Genomic DNA, 19,836 nt, shown 5'->3' with positions numbered 1-19,836 from the left:
AATGTTTTTTTAATCAATCAATCAATGTTTATTTATATAGCCCTAAATCATAAGTATCTCAAAGGGCTGCACAAGCCACAACGACATCCGTGGTACAGAGCCCACATAAGGGCAAGGAAAAACTCACAACCCCAATGGGACGTCGATGTGAATTACTATGAGAAACCTTGGAGAGAGGGGAGACCGGATGCAATGGAGTCGAGTGGGTCTGACATAACATTGTGAAAGTCCAGTCCATAGTGGATCTAACATAATAGTGTGAGAGTCCAGTCCATAGTGGATCTAACATAATAGTGAGAGTCCAGTCCATAGTGGATCTAACATAATAGTGAGAGTCCAGTCCATAGTGGATCTAACATAATAGTGAGAGTCCAGTCCATAGTGGATCTAACATAATAGTGAGAGTTCAGTCCATAGTGGATCTAACATAATAGTGAGAGTCCAGTCCATAGTGGATCTAACATAATAGTGAGAGTCCAGTCCATAGTGGGGCCAGTAGGAGACCATCTCGAGTGGAGACAATTTTAAGAATAGATTTTTGAATTAAAAATATTTTTTTTAAAAACTATTATTTGAGAGGTAAAAAAAAAATGTTTTATGTCCTTTTGGCCATAGAATACTTGTTTTAAGGCAAACACACAAAATATGCAATATTTTCTCCCCAAAATATTTAAAAGTGGAATGTTTGATGTGAAGTAATTGGAGCCCTAAATAGGTCAATCTTTCATAACATTGAATCATTGTTTATTATTATTATTATTAATGAATCAGAATCAATGTTATGAATGATTTGACCCATTGAAGGCTACAATTACTTCACATTCCACTTTGAAATATTATTTGGGTAAAATATTGCATATTTTGCCATATGAAAAAACTGTCCGATAATGGCTTTTTTGCCGATATCCAATATTCCGATATTGTCCAACTCTTACCGAGTCCGATATCAACCGATACCGATATATACAGTCGTGGAATTAACACATTATTATGCCTAATTTTGTTGTGATTCCCCGCTGGATGCATTAAACAATGTAACAAGGTTTTCCAAAATAAATCCACTCAAGTTATGGAAAAAAAATGCCAACAAGGCACTGCCATATTTATTATTGAAGTCACAAAGTGCTTTTTTTTTTTTAACATGCCTCAAAACAGCAGCTTGGAATTTTGGACATGCTCTCCCTGAGAGAGCATGGGGAGGTTGAGGTGGGCGGGGTTGGGGGGGTGGGGGGGTGTTGAGGTTTGGGCGGGTAGCAGGTGGTGTATATTGTAGCGTCCCAGAAGAGTTAGTGCTGCAAGGGATTCTGGGTATTTGTTCTGTTGTGTTTATGTTGTGTTACGGTGCGGATGTTCTCCCGAAATGTGTTTGTCATTCTTGTTTGGTGTGGGTTCACAGTGTGGCACATATTTGTAACAGTGTTAAAGTTGTTTATACGGCCACCCAAAGGGTGACCTGTATGGCTGTTGACCAAGTATGATTTGCATTCACTTGTGTGAGTGAAAAGCCGTAGATATTATGTGATTGGGCCGGCATGCAAAGGCAGTGCCTTTAAAGGGGAACATTATCACCAGAACTATGTAAGCGTCAATATATACCTTGATGTTGCAGAAAAAAGACCATATATTTTTTTTAACCGATTTCCGAACTCTAAATGGGTAAATTTTGGCGAATTAAACGCCTTTCTATTATTCGCTCTCAGAGCGATGACGTCACATCGGGAAGCAATCCGCCATTTTCTCACTTTCGTCGGTGTGTTGTCGGAGGGTGTAACAACACGAACAGGGACGGATTCAAGTTGCACCAGTGGCCCAAAGATGCGAAAGTGGCAAGAAATTGGACGAAATTTGTTCAAAATACGAGGCTGTGGGGAAAGCCGACGAAATGGTCAGTCGTTTGTTCCGCACACTTTACCGACGAAAGCTATGCTACGCCAGAGATTGCAAGAATGTGTGGATATCCTGGTACACTCAAAGCAGATGCATTTCCAACGATAAAGACCCTAGCTTCCCTGGCCTGCTGACATCAACTCCAAAACTGGACGGATCAGCTTTCAGGAAAAGAGAGCGGATGAGGATATGTCTACAGAATATATTAATTGATGAAAACTTTATTCATTACTAGCGGTTTTACGTAAATGATTATACATAAACTGTGTTTCCCAATAATTTAGCTTAAAAACTTTTTTTTTTTTTTAATCATTCGAGTACATTCGGGTAGTCTTGTGTAATGCAGTATTTTGTGTCAATTTAGGTATGGTTAACCTGAGTGCTGAAATCGTGGAAAAATATATGTTCTTAGCGCGCCTGAAATGGGCTGTCTGCACTCTCAAAGTGCATGTTGTTGCCAAATGTATTTCATATGCTGTAAACCTAGTTCATAGTTGTTAGTTTCCTTTAATGCCAAACAAACACATACCAATCGTTGGTTAGAAGGCGATCGCCGAATTCGTCCTCGCTTTCTCCCGTGTCGCTGGCTGTCGTGTCGTTTTCGTCGGTTTCGCTTGCATACGGTTCAAACCGATATGGCTCAATAGCTTCAGTTTCTTCTTCAATTTCGTTTTCGCTACCTGCCTCCACACTACAACCATCCGTTTCAATACATGCGTAATTTGTTGAATCGCTTAAGCCGCTGAAATGTCGCTATATCTTGCTGTTCTATCTGCCATGTTTGTTTGTATTGGCATCACTGTGTGACGTCACAGGAAAATGGACGGGTGTATATAACGATGGTTAAAATCAGGCACTTGGAAGCTTTTTTTTAGGGATATTGCGTGATGGGTAAAATTTTGAAAAAAACTTCGAAAAATAAAATAAGCCACTGGGAACTGATTTTTAATGGTTTTAACCCTTCTGAAATTGTGATAATGTTCCCCTTTACGGTTTATTGGCGCTCTGTACTTCTCCCTACGTTAAAAAGTCATACATTTTACTTTTTGAAACCGATACCGATAATTTCCGATATTAAATTTTAAAGCATTTATCGGCCGATAATATCGGCAGCCCGATATTATTGGACATCTCTAGAAAAAACAATAATCTTTTATTCATTTTTTAAACAGTGACAGTTTAAAACAACAGCCTGTATGGCTGCTTTATGTTAATAGTCAACATTGAAACTATTTTCTCATTACATTTCCCCTATTTGCTATTTTATTTCCCTTTTTTAAGTTGTTCTTATTTTTAGAATGTGCTGCGGGCTGCAAATAAAGGCCATAATTGGTGCATTTATGATAATATTGTACGGTATTGGATCCATTCAAGAGGTTTATGATACTTTGCGAGCGCGTTACCTTCATGACTGCCTCTGTGTGCTCCAGCAGCCACCCGACCAAAGCATGTCCCGATTCATGGAAGGCAACCACCCTCTGCTCCTCTTTGGAAAGGATCTTACTCTTCTTTACACTTCCTGCAACACAAACCATGTGACCATCGTATGAAATGAAATATTTCCCCCGTATGACAAATAGCCTGCAGGCTGAACCTCACCTGCTAGTACTCTCTCCACTGCATACTCAAAATTGAAAGTATGAATCGACTTGAGTCCTTCTCTGGCAGCATGCAGGGCCGCTTCATTACATATGTTAGCAATGTCTGCACCTGCGAAGACATTCTAGTGAGCCCGTATATTGTGCATTAAAGCATACTTGCCAACCCTCCCGGATTTTCTGGGAGACTCCCGAAATTCAGCGCCTCTCCCGAAAACCTCTCGGGACAAATTTTCTCCCGAAAATCTCCCGAAATTCAGGCCCACAACATAAACAGCATACCTGCCCAATAACGTTATAACTGTAGAATGATGGAGGGCGAGTTCTTGGTTTCTTATGTGGGTTTATTGTTAGGCAGTTTCATTAACGTCCTCCCAGCGCGGCAACAACACACAACAACAGCAGTCACGTTTTTGTATACCGTAAAGCAGTTCGTCTGCCGTAAACAGCAATGTTGTGACACTCTTAAAAAGGACAAAACTGCCATCTAGTGCATTTGATGAAAGCACTTTTGTGCGTGCCACACAGAATGCAGCATCATGTTCAGCATGGTTCGAAAAATAGTGACAGAGAATAGAACAAGGATGGACAATTCAACCCTTAACTCAACAATGAGTAGATGAGTGTTATGTGTGTGTATATGTGTAAATAAATGAACACTGAAATTCAAGTATTTCTCTTATTTATATATATATATATATATATATATATATATATATATATATATATATATATATAATAAAATAAGTAGTACAAGTATTGTTTTTATATATCTATATATATAATAAAATAAATATATATATATATATAATAAAATACATATATATATATATACGTATATATATATATATATAGCTAGAATTCACTGAACGACAAGTATTTCTTATATATATATATATATATATATATATATATATATATATCTATGAAATACTTGACTTGGTGAATTCTAGCTGTAAATATACTCCTCCCCTTTTGGCCACGCCCCCAACCACGCCCCGACCCCCCACCTCCCGAAATCGGAGGTCTCAAGGTTGGCAAGTATGCATTAAAGATTAAAGACGTCAATATTTGTTGCATTGTACCACTAAAGCCTGGCGTGAGTTCCGCCAGACGCAATGAGTAGAAGTTTGCTGGTTGAGTGAGTTTCAAGATCTTTAGATGTTGCTCATAGATTTCCATCCTCTCCTGGAAAAAAAAACCCTGTAATTTAGGCCCGCATTTTCTAATGTATTATATTTTTTCGGTAAGTACGACCAGTTTGCACCTGCAAGGTTGGAAGATCAATAAAAACGTGCCGGTCCAGTCTTCCAGGTCTCATCAAAGCGTTGTCCAAAATGTCGGCTCTGTTAGTGGAAGCGAGGACGATCACGTGGTCGGTCGTTCCCATCCCTGAAAAAGAACAAATGTTATCATTCATTCTTCTGGCACGACAATTACCGACTTCATCATGTATTACTGCCTTTGAACATGTCAATGTTTGCTTTCGTATACACGATAAATCAATACAAAATCCATACTTTGGAGCAATGTTCACGGACTCTAGTATTTGGCTTATTAGCTTCCCTTCGGCGGTGAGCGATGATGGTCGTGGTTGAGGGAAGAGTTGTTTGATGTTGGATGCTGGTGTCAGAGTTTGTAGGTGCCAAACCCCAAGATGCAGAGAAGGCGGAAGGCATTGTGCGAGAAAACATGATTTAATTAAACACTATGGCAAAACAAAAAAACAAAAGGGTAACAACAAAAGGCGCGCACAAGGCGGAGAACAAACTTGGCTATGAACTAAAATAGCACAGAGGCTAACTGTGGACAAGAAACAAAAACACTTACTGTGACACGAAGGAACTAGGACATGAGCAGAGTGAAACAAAAGTAGACAGAGCTACAATGACAAGTATTAAGACAGGTAGTAATGACAATGACAATGACAATAATCCAGCAGTGACTGGAGGGTAAGGCAGGTATAAATAGCAGCTGGCTGATTGACACCAGTTGTGGCCAGGTGCCAATCAGCCACAGCTGAGGGGACACAGCACTCAGGGAGACAAACAGGAAACAGAACCAAAACAAGAGCGTTGACAGGAAATACTACACACACACAGAGGAAAAACTAAAACACAACCAAACTGTCAGGGGCAAGCCTGACAGCTGGAAAATGTCCGATGCATTGCAACAACCGACTTTAATGCATTGTTGCAGCTTGATGATTTTTGAGCACGTCATGCGATGCGCGTTTACGAGACGAGCGGGTGTAGATTGCATTGGCATTTTTGAAGCCTCGCTAGCAGACACTTGTGATTTACTGTACATAAGTGACACGTTCCTCAAGGTACCCCTTTAAGTCCTCTTCTTTATGGCAATTTTTTTTTCGTAATGCGTTTCATGTAACGATGGTGTTGCTGTAGCCACCCTTTGCTCTGATTACTGGTTTGCACACTCTTGGCATTCTCTCGATGAGCTTCAAGAGGTAGTCACCTGAAATGGTTTTCACTTCACAGGTGTCATAGTTGTGATGCCTTCAGTGACAATCTACAATGTAAATAGTCATGAAAATAAAGAAAACACATTGAAATGAGAAGATGTGTCCAAACTTTTGGCCTGTACTGTACGTAAAAGTTATTAATTTGATTATTTGTTCAACTTCTTTAGTTACAGTGACGTGCGGTGAGGTTGATGGCTGGTGAGGCACTGACTTCATCACAGTCAGATTTACAAACATATGAACCCTAAAGAGTATCTTATTCACCATTTGATTGGCAGCAGTTAACGGGTTATGTTTAAAAGCTCATACCAGCATTCTTCCCTGCTTAGCACTCAGCATTAAGGGTTGGAATTGGGGGTTAAATCACCAAAAATTATTCCCGGGCGCGGCGCCGCTGCTGCCCACTGCTCCCCTCACCTCCCAGGGGGTGATCAAGGGATGGGTCAAATGCAGAGGACAAATTTCATTACACCTAGTGTGTGTGTGACAATCATCGGTACTTTAACTTAACTTTAACTTTACACATACAAACTGTAGCACACAAAAAAGCACATTTAATAAAAAAAAGGTTATTATGGTCTTACCTTTACTTAGAAATTAAGTCCATGCGCCGCAACTAAAGCCCTCACTTAAACTTTCCACATGCAAGATTGAATCTATTTAAAAAAGTGTAACCGAGGGTTTATAAATGTCGCCTGTACTGTATGAAACTACAAAATAACAAACACGGAGGCTCCAGTTTACACGAGGACCACTTTATTTACCTTCTTTCAAAAACCTCCGCAACGTGACATCACTTCCGCTCTTATGGCCTTCAAAATAAGAGCTCAAGGCATATACTGTATAACAACGCATAACAGGAACTTAACATCACAAAGAGGAAAGCCCATGAAAATAGGTTACAAAAGTTATTTAATAAGAAGCCAAAAAGTGCAAAAACAATAATGTTCGTGTTGGAGGAGTTGTGAATTAGGTACACCTGCAGTCTGCAGGTGTACCTAATGTTGTGTCCCTGCAGTCATTCACAACTCCAACACCAACATTATTGTTTTTGCACTTTTTGGCTTCTTATGAAATAATTTTTTTAAATAGATTCAATCTTGCACGTGGAAAGTTTAAGTGTGGGCTTTAGTTGATATAACAATTCTACGGCGGGGGTGCAGGAGGCGAGCCTCAGCCAGTGCGTCTTTTGCAGCCGTTTTATGATCGCTCAGCACAAGAAATACTTTACACACATACAGTTGTTGACAAAATACACTGTACATTATATACCTCAGCTAACTAAACTATGGAAATGTACAATATAATTCATATAGCAATACGGTCTCACTGCACAGCAGGCCAGCAGTTAGCCGAGTCATTGCGCAATCCATGTTGCGGCACTGAGTGACGTGCCTCAACTGGCTGCTGTTCACCGCACCATCTCTTCTCAGTATTTGAACGGCAAATGTGAAAATTCAGCGATTTTGAATAAAAATAATCTAAAACTGGTGAAGTTAAATGGAAAATAACTTTATAGTATAATTACATATAACAATTTAATTTTTTTTTTCTTTTTACATTTTGTTTCTTTCCATGAGGCCTCACCTGCCTCTAGTGACTGCACGTCACTGTTTAGTTATACTAGTGGTGTTCTTCATGGTTCCATTTTATGTCCTCTCTTTTTCATCATTTGGGATATTCAACTGGTGGCCATCGAGTTCAGTTCAAAAAAACTTCTGAGTGTCACATTTTTGCAGCTAATTCCTAAAAACACTAGTGTTGTCATAGAGATGATCTTTTTTGCAAAGTGTTCCTTAGAAAGAGCAGAGCGCTCCTGTAACTCTGCCAAAATAAACACACCAAAATCAAATGTCCACTGTAGAGGACACTGGTTTTTCGAAATATACAAAGAAAGACTAATAGTGAGGGAAAAATCCGGCCCCCCGGTCCTTAGCTTTCCGGGAATGTGGCCCATAAAACAATTGACTTCATTATCCCTGCTCTAAACTGAACACACCGTCCATCTCCACCAGCAGCTGGTTGAGGGTCTGCTCCTCCTCGGTGTTGGAAAAGCCGGACATGTTGGTGGAGCGCTTCTTCCCCACAGCGTCGATCTCATCGATGTAGACGATGCAGGGAGCCCGAGCGCGAGCCTCCTTGAACAGGCTCCTCACCCTGGCAGCACCCAGACCTACAAACACAACAACATTCAAAGAATAATCTCCAACTGTGCTTGGTGTTTTCTTATTTCACCGTGAAATATACTGCTCCCATGTTTAATGGCTTCCAGGTCTGACCGTGGTAGACAAATTGCCGCGAAGTAGAATTATTATTGATTAGTGAAGTGAATTATATTTATATAGCGCTTTTCTCTCTCTCTCAAAGCGCTTTTACATAGTGAAAACCCAATATCAAAGTTACATTTAAACCGGTGTGGATGGCACTGGGAGCAGGTGGGTAAAGTGTCTTGCCCAAGGACACAACGGCAGTGACTAGTATGGCGGAAGCGGGGATCGAACCTGGAACCCTCAAGTTGCTGGCACGGCCACTCTACCAAACGAGCTATAGCGCCCCAGGTATTTATTATAGGTATTAGGGATGTCAGATAATATCGGACTGCCGGTGTTATCGGCCGATAAATGCTTTAAAATGTAATATTATCGGTATCGGTTTCAAAATTATCGGTATCGGTTTCAAAAAGTAAAATGTATGACATTTTAAAACGCCGCTGTGTACACGGACGTAGGGAGAAGTACAGAGCGCCAATAAACCTTAAAAGGCACTGCCTTTGGTGCCGGCCCAATCAGATAATATCTACGGCTTTTCTCACACACATAAGTGAATGCCATGCATACTTGGTCAACAGCCATACAGGTCACACTGAGGGTGGCCGTATAAACAACTTTAACACTGTTACAAATATGCGCCACACTGTGAACCCACACCAAACAAGAATGACAAACACATTTCGGGAGAACATCTGCACCATAACACAACAGAACAAATACCCAGAACCCCTTGCAGCATTAACTCTTCCGGGACGCTACAATACACCCCCCCCCCCCCCACCCCCCGCTACCTCCTACCCCTCCCCCACCTCAGCCTCTTCATGGTCTCTCAGGGAGAGCATGTCCCAGATTCCAAGCTGCTGTTTTGAGGCATGTTAAAAAAAATAACGCACTTTGTGACTTCAATAATAAATATGGCAGTGCCATGTTGGCATTTTTTTTCCATAACTTGAGTTGATTTATTTTGGAAAACCTTGTTACGTTGTTTAATGCATCCAGCGGGGCATCACAACAAAATTAGGCATGATAATGTGTTAATTCCACGACTGTGTACATCGGTATCGGTTGATATCGGAATCGGTAACTAAGAGTTGGACAATATCGGAATATCGGCAAAAAATCCATTATCGGACATCTCTATTATTGATAAATCAAATATTTGCATTGTTGAAGCACACAAAAAAGTTAATTTTTACATAATTAGAGCCATCTAAACATGAAATAACACCCTTATACACTGGTTTCACCCAATATAATAGCCTTGAAAGTGTTTGATTGTAGATTACAGTACTCACCGCATTACTATGGCAGTCACCCGGCCACTACAACACGGCTACTGCGTGGAAATACTTCATCACATCCTGGGTAATTCCACTCATAAGAACTAGTCCAGGGGTCGGCAACCCAAAATGTTGAAAGAGCCATATTGGACCAAAAATACAAAAACAAATCTGTCTGGAGCCGCAAAAAATTAAAAGCCATATTACATACATATAGTGTGTCATGAGATATAAATTGAATCAAGAGGACTTAAAGGAAACTAAATGACCTCGAATATAGCTACAAATGAGGCATAATGATGCAATATGTACATATAGCTAGCCTAAATAGCATGTTAGCATCGATTAGCTTGCAGTCATGCAGTGACCAAATATGTCTGATTAGCACTCCACACAAGTAATAACATCAACAAAACTCACCTTTCATGCACAACGTTAAAGGTTTTGTGGACAAAATGAGACAGAAAAAGAAGTGGCATAAAACATGTCCTAGAAAGTCGGACAAAGTTATACATGTAAACAAACTACGGTGAGTTCAAAGACCGCCAAAATTAGTAGGACAAAACGGCGCATGCCAAATACTCGAATCAGTGAAGCATGTTTAATATAAACAGTGTGCTTTGTAACAATTAGGGAGGCTTGTGTCATGTTTGTCCTCCTACAGAAACCATATTAAAACAAAAAATAGATTTTTTCTTTTCTTTTTCCATTTTTCATACATTTTTTAAAAAGCTCCAGAGAGCCACTAGGGCGGCGCTAAAGAGCCGCATGCGGCTCTAGAGCCGCGGGTTGCCGACCCCTGAACTAGTCCAACCATATGTTGACATCACAGGTGTAAGTTTTTCTGCCAAAACTTGACAGTCGCAACTACGGTCGTTAACCGTGTTGTTAGCATCCCGTGTCATTCCATATCTCTCATGCCAATAAAACTCACCGCTGAGGATGAGTTCAATTCCCCTCCTAGCATTGGCTGGACAGCTGCATTAAATGGATAATTCTGCTACGTCTCGTCTTTTGATATCGCTCACGTCAAAACCGCACCGATGTGGAGATGTGTTATTGATGAGGCAGGGGTTGAAGATGAAGTGCGCCAAAAAGTTTTTCGGTCAACATTATTGTCATGGTGAAGATACAGTGGCGCCAAGATTTGCCGCCATGTTGTTAAAGTAAAAAAAAAAAAAAGTTTAAAGTACCCATGATTGTCACACACACACTAGGTGTGGCGAAATTATTCTCTGAATTTGACCCATCACCCTTGATCACCTCCTGGGAGGTGAGGGGAGCAGTGAGCAGCAGCGGTGGCCGCGCCCGGGAATCATTTAGCCTTGACCCGGAAACAAAAGCCCCGCTTGGTGAATGTCTTTATCGATTGAACATAACAATAGAAAATAAGGCAAACCCCGCATTGTTACATATATACGATGTAAATAAGACTTAAATGAACACTTTACAATTCTTATTTCGGCAAAAAAAAAAATAGATTTTCGAATTAACCGCTATTCTTATTCGTAATGATTCCTAATCTTTTTTTTTTTTTCATTTTCATTTATTTATTTATTTCAGGCAATGATATAAAAAAAATTATAATATTTTTTTTTTAAAGTACAAAGTTGACAACACATAATAATATAAATTAATATAGTGCTAAAGGTAATGTATAGTATGTAATGCATGATTCATACCTGCCAACTTTTGAAATCAGAAAAACCTAGTAGCCAGGGTCCAGGGGCCGCAGGCCCCGGTAGGTCCAGGACAAAGTCCTGGTGGGGGGTTCAGGCCCCCCGACGCAAAATGATTATTAGCATTCAGACAGGTTAAAATGTTGCTAAAACCATCACTTTTCTATCAGTCACAGTGACTTTTCAGAACAAAAATATTACAGCAAAAATCATATGGGTTGATTGACATGTTTATTCTGTAAGCTAACTTCAATAGTTTGAAATTATTTTGACAGTTAATGCCAGTTATCCTGTCAACCTTTCACAAGACTTCAATTTGTTAATTGAAAGTATAAACAGTATAAACACTTTTTACAGTAAACAAATGGTAAAACAGTACTAAACAATTCCATTAAAAAAAAAAATTGGTGTCATTATTAACTTTCTGTCCAAGCTTGTATAATCTACTGCCTTGTTCAATTGTAAAAAATATTCTGTGCCTAAAATTCACATTTCTATCACAATTATCATACTGTAAATATGGTAAGCTAACTTCATTAAAATTAATAGTCCTGTCAATAGCATGGAATTACAATTCAAATGTAGTTTTTTTGTAAGCCTTTCAAAAGAATTCAAAATATGAAAAATTAATGAAAATTAATTTAAGCCATCAGACACTTGAAAAGTGGCACATCACATCTCTAATGTAATCATTTGAACTTTTCAACAGAAATAGCACTGCAAAAATATTAAGGACATACTTCTGTATTTTGGTAGTTATGCTGTCAACATTTACCAAGATTTCTTCAATTTGGACTTGAAAGCATAAATAGTATAAACACTTTTAACAGTATAACAGTACTAAACAATTCCAATAGATAACATTGGTGTCATTACCTTTTTGTGGCTAAAATCCAAATTTATTTTAGTCCATGCTCAATTATTGCCTCCGTAAATAAAACTTCGGCATTTATCACATCCAAAGAATCTGTTTGGGCGACGAAAAACGTTGAAAGTTTTCCACTTGTATCGCTAGCAACGGCATTAGACTTGTGTTTTTTTGTCCCAACGTGGTCTTTTACATCGCTAATTCCTCCGTGTCCGATCGAAAAATCTTGTCTGTACAAGGTGCAATTCGCGTAGTTTTCACCCTTTTTGGAACGGATAATTATTCCCGGATAGGCTTTTGAATATTCTTCACGGAATGACTGCAGTTTTCTTTTCGGTTTAAGACTCGTTTGCGATTTTTCTCCGGCTAATTCCATGATCGTTCGCTCGTTTGGAAACAATGGCAACTGGTGCCTCGTGCTAGGCAGCGGTGCTATAAATAGCCTCGCGCATGGCATTCGGAATGGCTCGATAGGAAGTTACGGGAAGCAGTGTCGATTGTCAATGTTGTTACGCGATTTCGTGAATAAAACTTTTTAAAAAATATTTTATTTAATTAATGAAAAACCGTATTTTTTATCACTGCAACCGTAACCCGGAATAGGTTGATGAAAACCGTACTAATTACGGGAAAACCGGAGTAGTTGGCAGGTATTCCCAGTTTTGCCTGGAAGGGAGTGGGAAGAAGATAATGTATTTAATCCAACCCCCAGTTCTCCATTCAGTGATTATTCACATTAGTTTCACTGTTACTTTAAGGATTATAATACAAAATGTTGTATCATAGTGGCGGGAGGTGTTTAGGGCACGTCCGACCGGTGGGAGGCCACGGGGAAGACCCAGGACCCGTTGGGAAGACTATGTCTCCCGGCTGGCCTGGGAACGCCTCGGGATCCCTCCGGGAAGAGCTGGACGAAGTGGCTGGGGAGAGGGAAGTCTGGGCTTCCCTGCTTAGGCTGCTGCCCCCGCGACCCGACCTCAAATAAGCGGAAGAAGATGGATGGATGGATGGTATCATAGTGGCATTACCACAGGTAACAATAATTATTACACTGTAACAATAATTTGTATCAACAATGTAGGAAGAATGAATATACCAACAATGGTAATAGACAAAATACCAACAATGGTAATAGACAACATAGCAATAATGGTAAGGAAACATTGAGCAAATGTTAACACTTTGAGACAGAGTACAACAACAGGTCAAATTAAAGACCCTCATCTCTATATTTGAAACAGACCCCATGTTTGTATAATAGTTTATAATAGTTTTATCGATTCAAAAAACTCAAAAATCGATTTTCTTTTAAGTACAAACCCCGTTTCCATATGAGTTGGGAAATTGTGTTAGATGTAAATATAAACGGAATACAATGATTTGCAAATCATTTTCAACCCATGTTCAGTTGAATATGCTACAAAGACAACATATTTAAAGTTCAAACTGATAAACTTTTTTTTTTTGTGCAAATAATCATTAATTTTAGAATTTGATGCCAGCAACACGTGACAAAGAAGTTGGGAAAGGTGGCAATAAATACTGATAAAGTTGAGGAATGCTCATCAAACATTTATTTGGAACATCCCACAGGTGTGCAGGCAAATTGGGAACAGGTGGGTGCCATGATTGGGTATAAAAGTAGATTCCATGAAATGCTCAGTCATTCACAAACAAGGATGGGGCGAGGGTCACCACTTTGTCAACAAATGCTTGAGCAAATTGTTGAACCGTTTAAGAAAAACCTTTCTCAACCAGCTATTGCAAGAAATTTAGGGATTTCACCATCTACGCTGCGTAATATCATCAAAGGGTTCAGAGAATCTGGAGAAATCACTGCACGTAAGCAGCTAAGCCCGTGACCTTCGATCCCTCAGGCTGTACTGCATCAACAAGCGACATCAGTGTGTAAAGGATATCACCACATGGGCTCAGGAACACTTCACAAACCCACTGTCAGTAACTACAGTTGGTCGCTACATCTGTAAGTGCAAGTTAAAACTCTCCTATGCAAGGCGAAAACCGTTTATCAACAACACCCAGAAACGCCGCAGGCTTCGCTGGGCCTGAACTCATCTAAGATGGACTGATACAAAGTGGAAAAGTGTTCTGTGGTCTGATGAGTCCACATTTTAAATTGTTTTTAGAAACTGTGGACGTCGTGTCCTCTGGACCAAAGAGTAAAAGAACCATCCAGATTGTTATAGGCGCAAAGTTGAAAAGCCAGCATCTGTGATGGTATGGGGGTGTATTAGTGCCCAAGACATGGGTAACTTACACATCTGTGAAGGCACCATTAATGCTGAAAGGTACATACAGGTTTTGGAGCAACATATGTTGCCATCCAAGCAACGTTACCATGGACGCCCCTGCTTATTTCAGCAAGACAATGCCAATCAACGTGGCTTCATAGTAAAAGAGTGCGGGTACTAGACTGGCCTGCCTGTAGTCCAGACCTGTCTCCCATTGAAAATGTGTGGCGCATTATGAAGCCTAAAATACCGCAACGGAGACCCCCGGACTGTTGAACAATTTAAGCTGTACATCAAGCAAGAATGGGAAAGAATTCCACCTGAGAAGCTTAAAAAATGTGTCTCCTCAGTTCCCAAACGTTTACTGAGAGTTGTTAAAAGGAAAGGCCATGTAACACAGTGGTGAACATGCCCTTTCCCAACTACTTTGGCACGTGTTGCAGCCATGAAATTCTAAGTTAATTATTATTTGCAGAAAAAAAATAATGTTTATGAGTTTGAACATCAAATATCTTGTCTTTGTAGTGCATTCAACTGAATATGGGTTGAAAAGGATTTGCAAATCATTGTATTCCGTTTATATTTACATCTAACACCATTTCCCAACTCATATGGAAACGGGGTTTGTAGTTTAGAAATGTATCAGTGCTGTTTGTCTATTTTGTGGAGGAATGTAGTTAATCATAGAACTGGCATCCAATGTTATTGAAAGAAAGTATTGATTTTGAATCGAGAATCGACTCTGAATTGAATCGTTAGCCCCAAGAATCGAATTAAATCGAATCGTGTGGTGCCCAAAGTTATTATTATATATTTGAAACATGATAACAGAACAAAATTGTTTAACTACACCATCTGTCCAGCAGAGGGGTATAGAGTAAAAACTATGGCGTACACAAAAAAGCTGACAAATTACAGATTTTAAGGTCGACATCACCGTAACGGGAGATGACATTTTTTTAGAGGTGCACGTCAAGCTAAATTAGAAGTTCTGGAGGTGGAGTAGCGAGCCGGTGTTGTGTCCGCGGACGTTTTGAGCAGTAACTTTTTGAAATATGTAAGCAATAGACATACCTCCTATGACTTCTACGAACTCAGAACCTGCCATTGCCAGGAATGGCACCTGAGCCTCTGTGGCGACAGCTTTCGCCAGCAGAGTCTTCCCACAGCCCGGGGGCCCGAGCAGCAGTGCCCCCTTCGGAACCTTGGCTCCCAGGAGGAGGTAACGTTCAGGATTCTGAATAAAAGGTCATATAGAGACAGTATTTGAGCGTGAAGCGGCGCTGTTATGAATGCAGTGCTACCTTGATTACTGTAGTAATCCGCGATTTAGTAGAATTAATCAATTTTTGTGTAATAACTTATGTGAATCCTATTAAAAAAATCAACACAAAACACATTTTATAGAGAATAATTACAGTTTTACATGCGGAAAACTGTGTGGAATACATAAACATGACAAAAAAACTTTCATGAAATACTTTTTTTAGAGATATTATCGGCAGATAAATGCTTTAAAAAGTAATATCGGAAATTATCGGTATTGGTTTCAATAAGTAAAATTAATGACTTTTAAAACGCCGCTGTATGGAGCGGTACATATACGGTAAAACACGGACATAGGGCATACTTGCCAACACTCCCGATTTTCCCGGGAGACTCCCGAATTTCAGTGCCCCTCCCGAAAATCTCCCGGGGCAACCATTCTCCCGAATTTCTCCCGATTTCCACCCGGACAACATTATTGAGGGCGTGCCTTAAAGGCACTGCCTTTGGCGTCCTCTACAACCTGTCGTCACGTCCGCTTTTCCTCCATACTAACAGCGTGCCGGCCCAGTCACATAATAAAATATATGCGGCTTTTACACACACACACAAGTGAATGCAAAGCATACTTGATCAACAGCCATACAGGTCACACTGAGGGTGGCCGTATAAACAACTTTAACACTGTTACAAATATGCGCCACACTGTGAACCCACACCAAACAAGAATGACAAATACATTTCGGGAGAACATCCGCACCGTAACACAACATAAACACAACAGAACAAATACCCAGAACCCCTTGCAGCACTTAACCCCCCCAATGGCAATTATGCTCTAGTATACTCTGGACTGAAGCTGTGTGCCTTCATTGTTTTTGTAGCTGTTGTTTTCAGACATGTTTAAAAAAAATAAAATAAATATTGCACTTTGTGAAAGTCAAAGTATAGTATTTCCCATAGTTGTAGTGGGTATCAGGATTATCTCAGGGAGCGCATGTCCCAAATTCCAAGCTGTTTTGAGGAATGTTAAAAAAAATAATGCTTGAAATATACTGCTCCAGTATATTTTAAGTGGACCCCGACTTAAACAAGTTGAAAAACTTATTCGGGTGTTACCATTTAGTGGTCAATTGTACGGAATATGTACTGTACTGTGCAATCTACTAATAAGTCTCAATCAATCAATCAAACTCCTATGTTTAATGGCTTCCAGGCCTGACCGTGGTAGACGAATTGCCGCGAAGTAGAATTATTATTGATTAGGGATGTCAGATAATATCGGCCGATAAATGCTTTAAAATGTAATATCGGAAATGATCGGTATCAAAATGATCGGTATCGGTATCAAAAAGTAAAATGTATGACTTTTTAAAACGCCGCTGTCTACACGGACGTAGGGAGAAGTACAGAGCGCCAATAAACCTTAAAGGCACTGCCTTTGCGTGCCGGCCCAGTCACATAATATCTACGGCTTTTCACACACACAAGTGAATGCCAAGCATACTTGGTCAACAGCCATACAGGTCACACTGAGGGTGGCCGTATAAACAACTTTAACACTGTTGCAAATATGCGCCACACTGTGAACCCACACCAAACAAGAATGACGAACACATTTCGGGAGAACATCTGCACCGTAACACAACAGAACAAATACCCAGAACCCCTTGCAGCACTAACTACCCCTGGACGCTACAATATACACCCCCCACTACCCCCTACCTTTCCCCCACCTCAACCTCTAGTGGGTATCAGGATTACCTCAGGGAGCGCATGTCCCAAATTCCAAGCTGTTTTGAGGCATGTTAAAAAAAATAATGCACTTTGTGACTTCAATAGTAAATATGGCAGTGCCATGTTGGCATTTTTTTCCATAACTGGAGTTGAAGTTGTTCTCTTATTTTGGAAAACCTTGTTTTTGATTGATTGATTGATTGAAACTTGTATTAGTAGATTGCACAGTACAGTACATATTCTGTACAATTGACCACTAAATGGTAACACCCCAATACGTTTTTCAACTTGTTTAAGTCGGGGTCCACGTTAATCAATTCATGGTAAAGTTACATTGTTTAATGCATCCAGCGGGGCATCACAACAAAATTAGGCATAATAATGTGTTAATTCCACGACTGTATATATCAGTATCGATAATTAAGAGTTGGACAATATCGGAATATCGGCAAAAAAGCCATTATCGGACATCTCTACTTTTTTTTGGCAAAGACCTCATACTTTACTACTAGTTCTATCTTAAATTCAACAATGTTTCTCTTCTTCTTTATCAAAGTGCTGGCACTTGCAACTTTCGTTGATCCCATGGTGGGTTATTTTGCAGGCATACTCGTTTAAAAAAAAGCCTGTTCGCTGAACACTTCACGCCAAGTTACGCAGTGCGCTTGAACGCCTCATTAGGTGCAACGTTTCTTAACCACAGGGCCCATTTTGGCGCCAGGTTTGTTTGATGACTGTGGAAAACATTCGCCAAAAAAATGTTCGTTAAGTGGGAATCATACCAGAAGTGGTGCGTACGGATTATTAGATTATTATTAGAGCTGGACGATTATGGCAAAAATAATAATCACGATTATTTTGATTGGTATTTTGTTCATTCATTAATTAAAAACATTACGGTATTATTCATTGAACCACCAAAACTCAACTTTAAATATAGTTAAAAAAAACTGATATAAATGAGTAATGAATAAACCACAACAAGATACAAGATACACCCTTTGCTCTGAGTACTGCTTTGCACACTCTTGGCATTCTCTCGATGAGCTTCAAGCACACCCGTGAAGTAAAAACCCTTTCAAGTGACTACCTCTTGAAGCTCATCAAGAGAATGCCAAGAGTGTGCAAAGCTGTAATCAGAGCAAAGGGTGTCTATTTTGAAGAAACTAGAATATAAAACATGTTTTCGGTTATTTCACCTTTTATTGTTATGTACATAACTCCACATGTGTTCATTCATAGTTTTGAAGCCTTCAGTGACAATCTACAATGTAAATAGTCATGAAAATAAAGAAAACGCATTGAATGAGAAGGTGTGTCCAAACCTTTGGCCTGTACACTGCAAAAAGTCAGTGTTCAAAAACAAGGGAAAAAAATACAAAAATTAGGGGTATTTTATTTGAACTAAGCAAAATTATCTGCCAATAGAACAAGAAAATTTGGCTTGTGAAGACTTTCCAAAACAAGTACAATTAGCTAACCTCAATGAACCCAAAAATACCTTAAAATAAGTATATTCTCACTAATAACAAGTGCACTTTTCTTGGTAGAAAAACAAGAGACCGTTTTACTCAATATGTTGAAAAATATTCTTAAATTAAGTAAATGCTAGTGCCATTATCTTGACATAATGATATGCGCTCGGCATCGTGATTTTTTTTCATGCTTGAAGTAAGAAATTATTACTTTAAAAAACTATTTTTATACTTGTGAGTGTTAATGACACAGCTTTGCAACAATTGATATTCTAGTTTCAAGCATGTTTTACTCAATATAGGTCATCAAATCTCAGCAACAAGCTGTAATATCTTACTGAGATCATTTAGGACCAAAACCCTTAAAACAAGTAAAACATTCTAACACAAAATCTGCTTAGTGAGAAGAATTATCTTATCAGACAGAAAATAAGCAAATATCACCGTTATTTGATATATTTAATCTTACTTAGATTTCAGTTTTTGCAGTATATCGTTATCACAGATTACTCGCTACTAGTAAAAGTAACGGCATTAGCTACACCCTGATTACGAACACTGGTTACACTGCAAAAAGTCAGTGTTCAAAAACAAGAAAAAAAAATACAAAAATTAGGGGTATTTTATTTGAACTAAGCAAAATTATCTGCCAATAGAACAAGAAAATTCGGCTTGTCAAGACTTTCCTAAACAAGTCAAATTAAAGCTGCAAGCAGTGATGGACGGGACCGACTTTGAGGGCTCATAAAATCCAAACCGGAGCAGTAATAAAACTCTTTCATCAACATTTAATCAGAAGGGTTCAATCTCTCTCCTGTGCTAATTTGAAGCCGACACGACAAACGCGCTCAGAGGAGATAATGTTTGAAAAAAGGTGACTGTTTTTACACAACTTTTGTTTTGAAGGGGGAATTGCAAAATTCCTGTTGATTTTTGCTGGGGGTTGTCAGTGTATGAAATATAGGTCTAAGTGAGACCTACATAGAGGTTTGTGTTTCATTTCTCTACAACATTCTTACTGGGAGTTACAGGCAGTTTTGTC

General features: G+C 39.4%; 1 protein-coding gene across 1 annotated transcript in view; it reads right to left on the bottom strand.

Moving 5' to 3' along the window:
- spg7 (SPG7 matrix AAA peptidase subunit, paraplegin) overlaps positions 1 to 19,836 on the bottom strand; it is a 32,675-nt gene that overhangs the window by 5,824 nt on the left and 7,015 nt on the right. The window contains exons 8-13 of the mRNA XM_061974773.1: positions 15,391 to 15,553; positions 7,967 to 8,140; positions 4,753 to 4,877; positions 4,571 to 4,673; positions 3,487 to 3,597; positions 3,291 to 3,406 (exon numbers count right to left, since the gene is read on the bottom strand). Of these exons, the coding sequence (XP_061830757.1) occupies positions 3,291 to 3,406; positions 3,487 to 3,597; positions 4,571 to 4,673; positions 4,753 to 4,877; positions 7,967 to 8,140; positions 15,391 to 15,553 (792 nt within the window). The remainder of the gene's footprint in view (positions 1 to 3,290; positions 3,407 to 3,486; positions 3,598 to 4,570; positions 4,674 to 4,752; positions 4,878 to 7,966; positions 8,141 to 15,390; positions 15,554 to 19,836) is intronic.

This window comes from Nerophis lumbriciformis, linkage group LG15 (genome assembly GCF_033978685.3).
Source record: "Nerophis lumbriciformis linkage group LG15, RoL_Nlum_v2.1, whole genome shotgun sequence".
In the NCBI taxonomy this organism is placed as follows: domain Eukaryota; kingdom Metazoa; phylum Chordata; class Actinopteri; order Syngnathiformes; family Syngnathidae; genus Nerophis; species Nerophis lumbriciformis.
The sequence above is the reverse complement of the archived record's forward strand: the minus strand, read 5'-3'. Positions and strand labels throughout refer to the sequence as shown.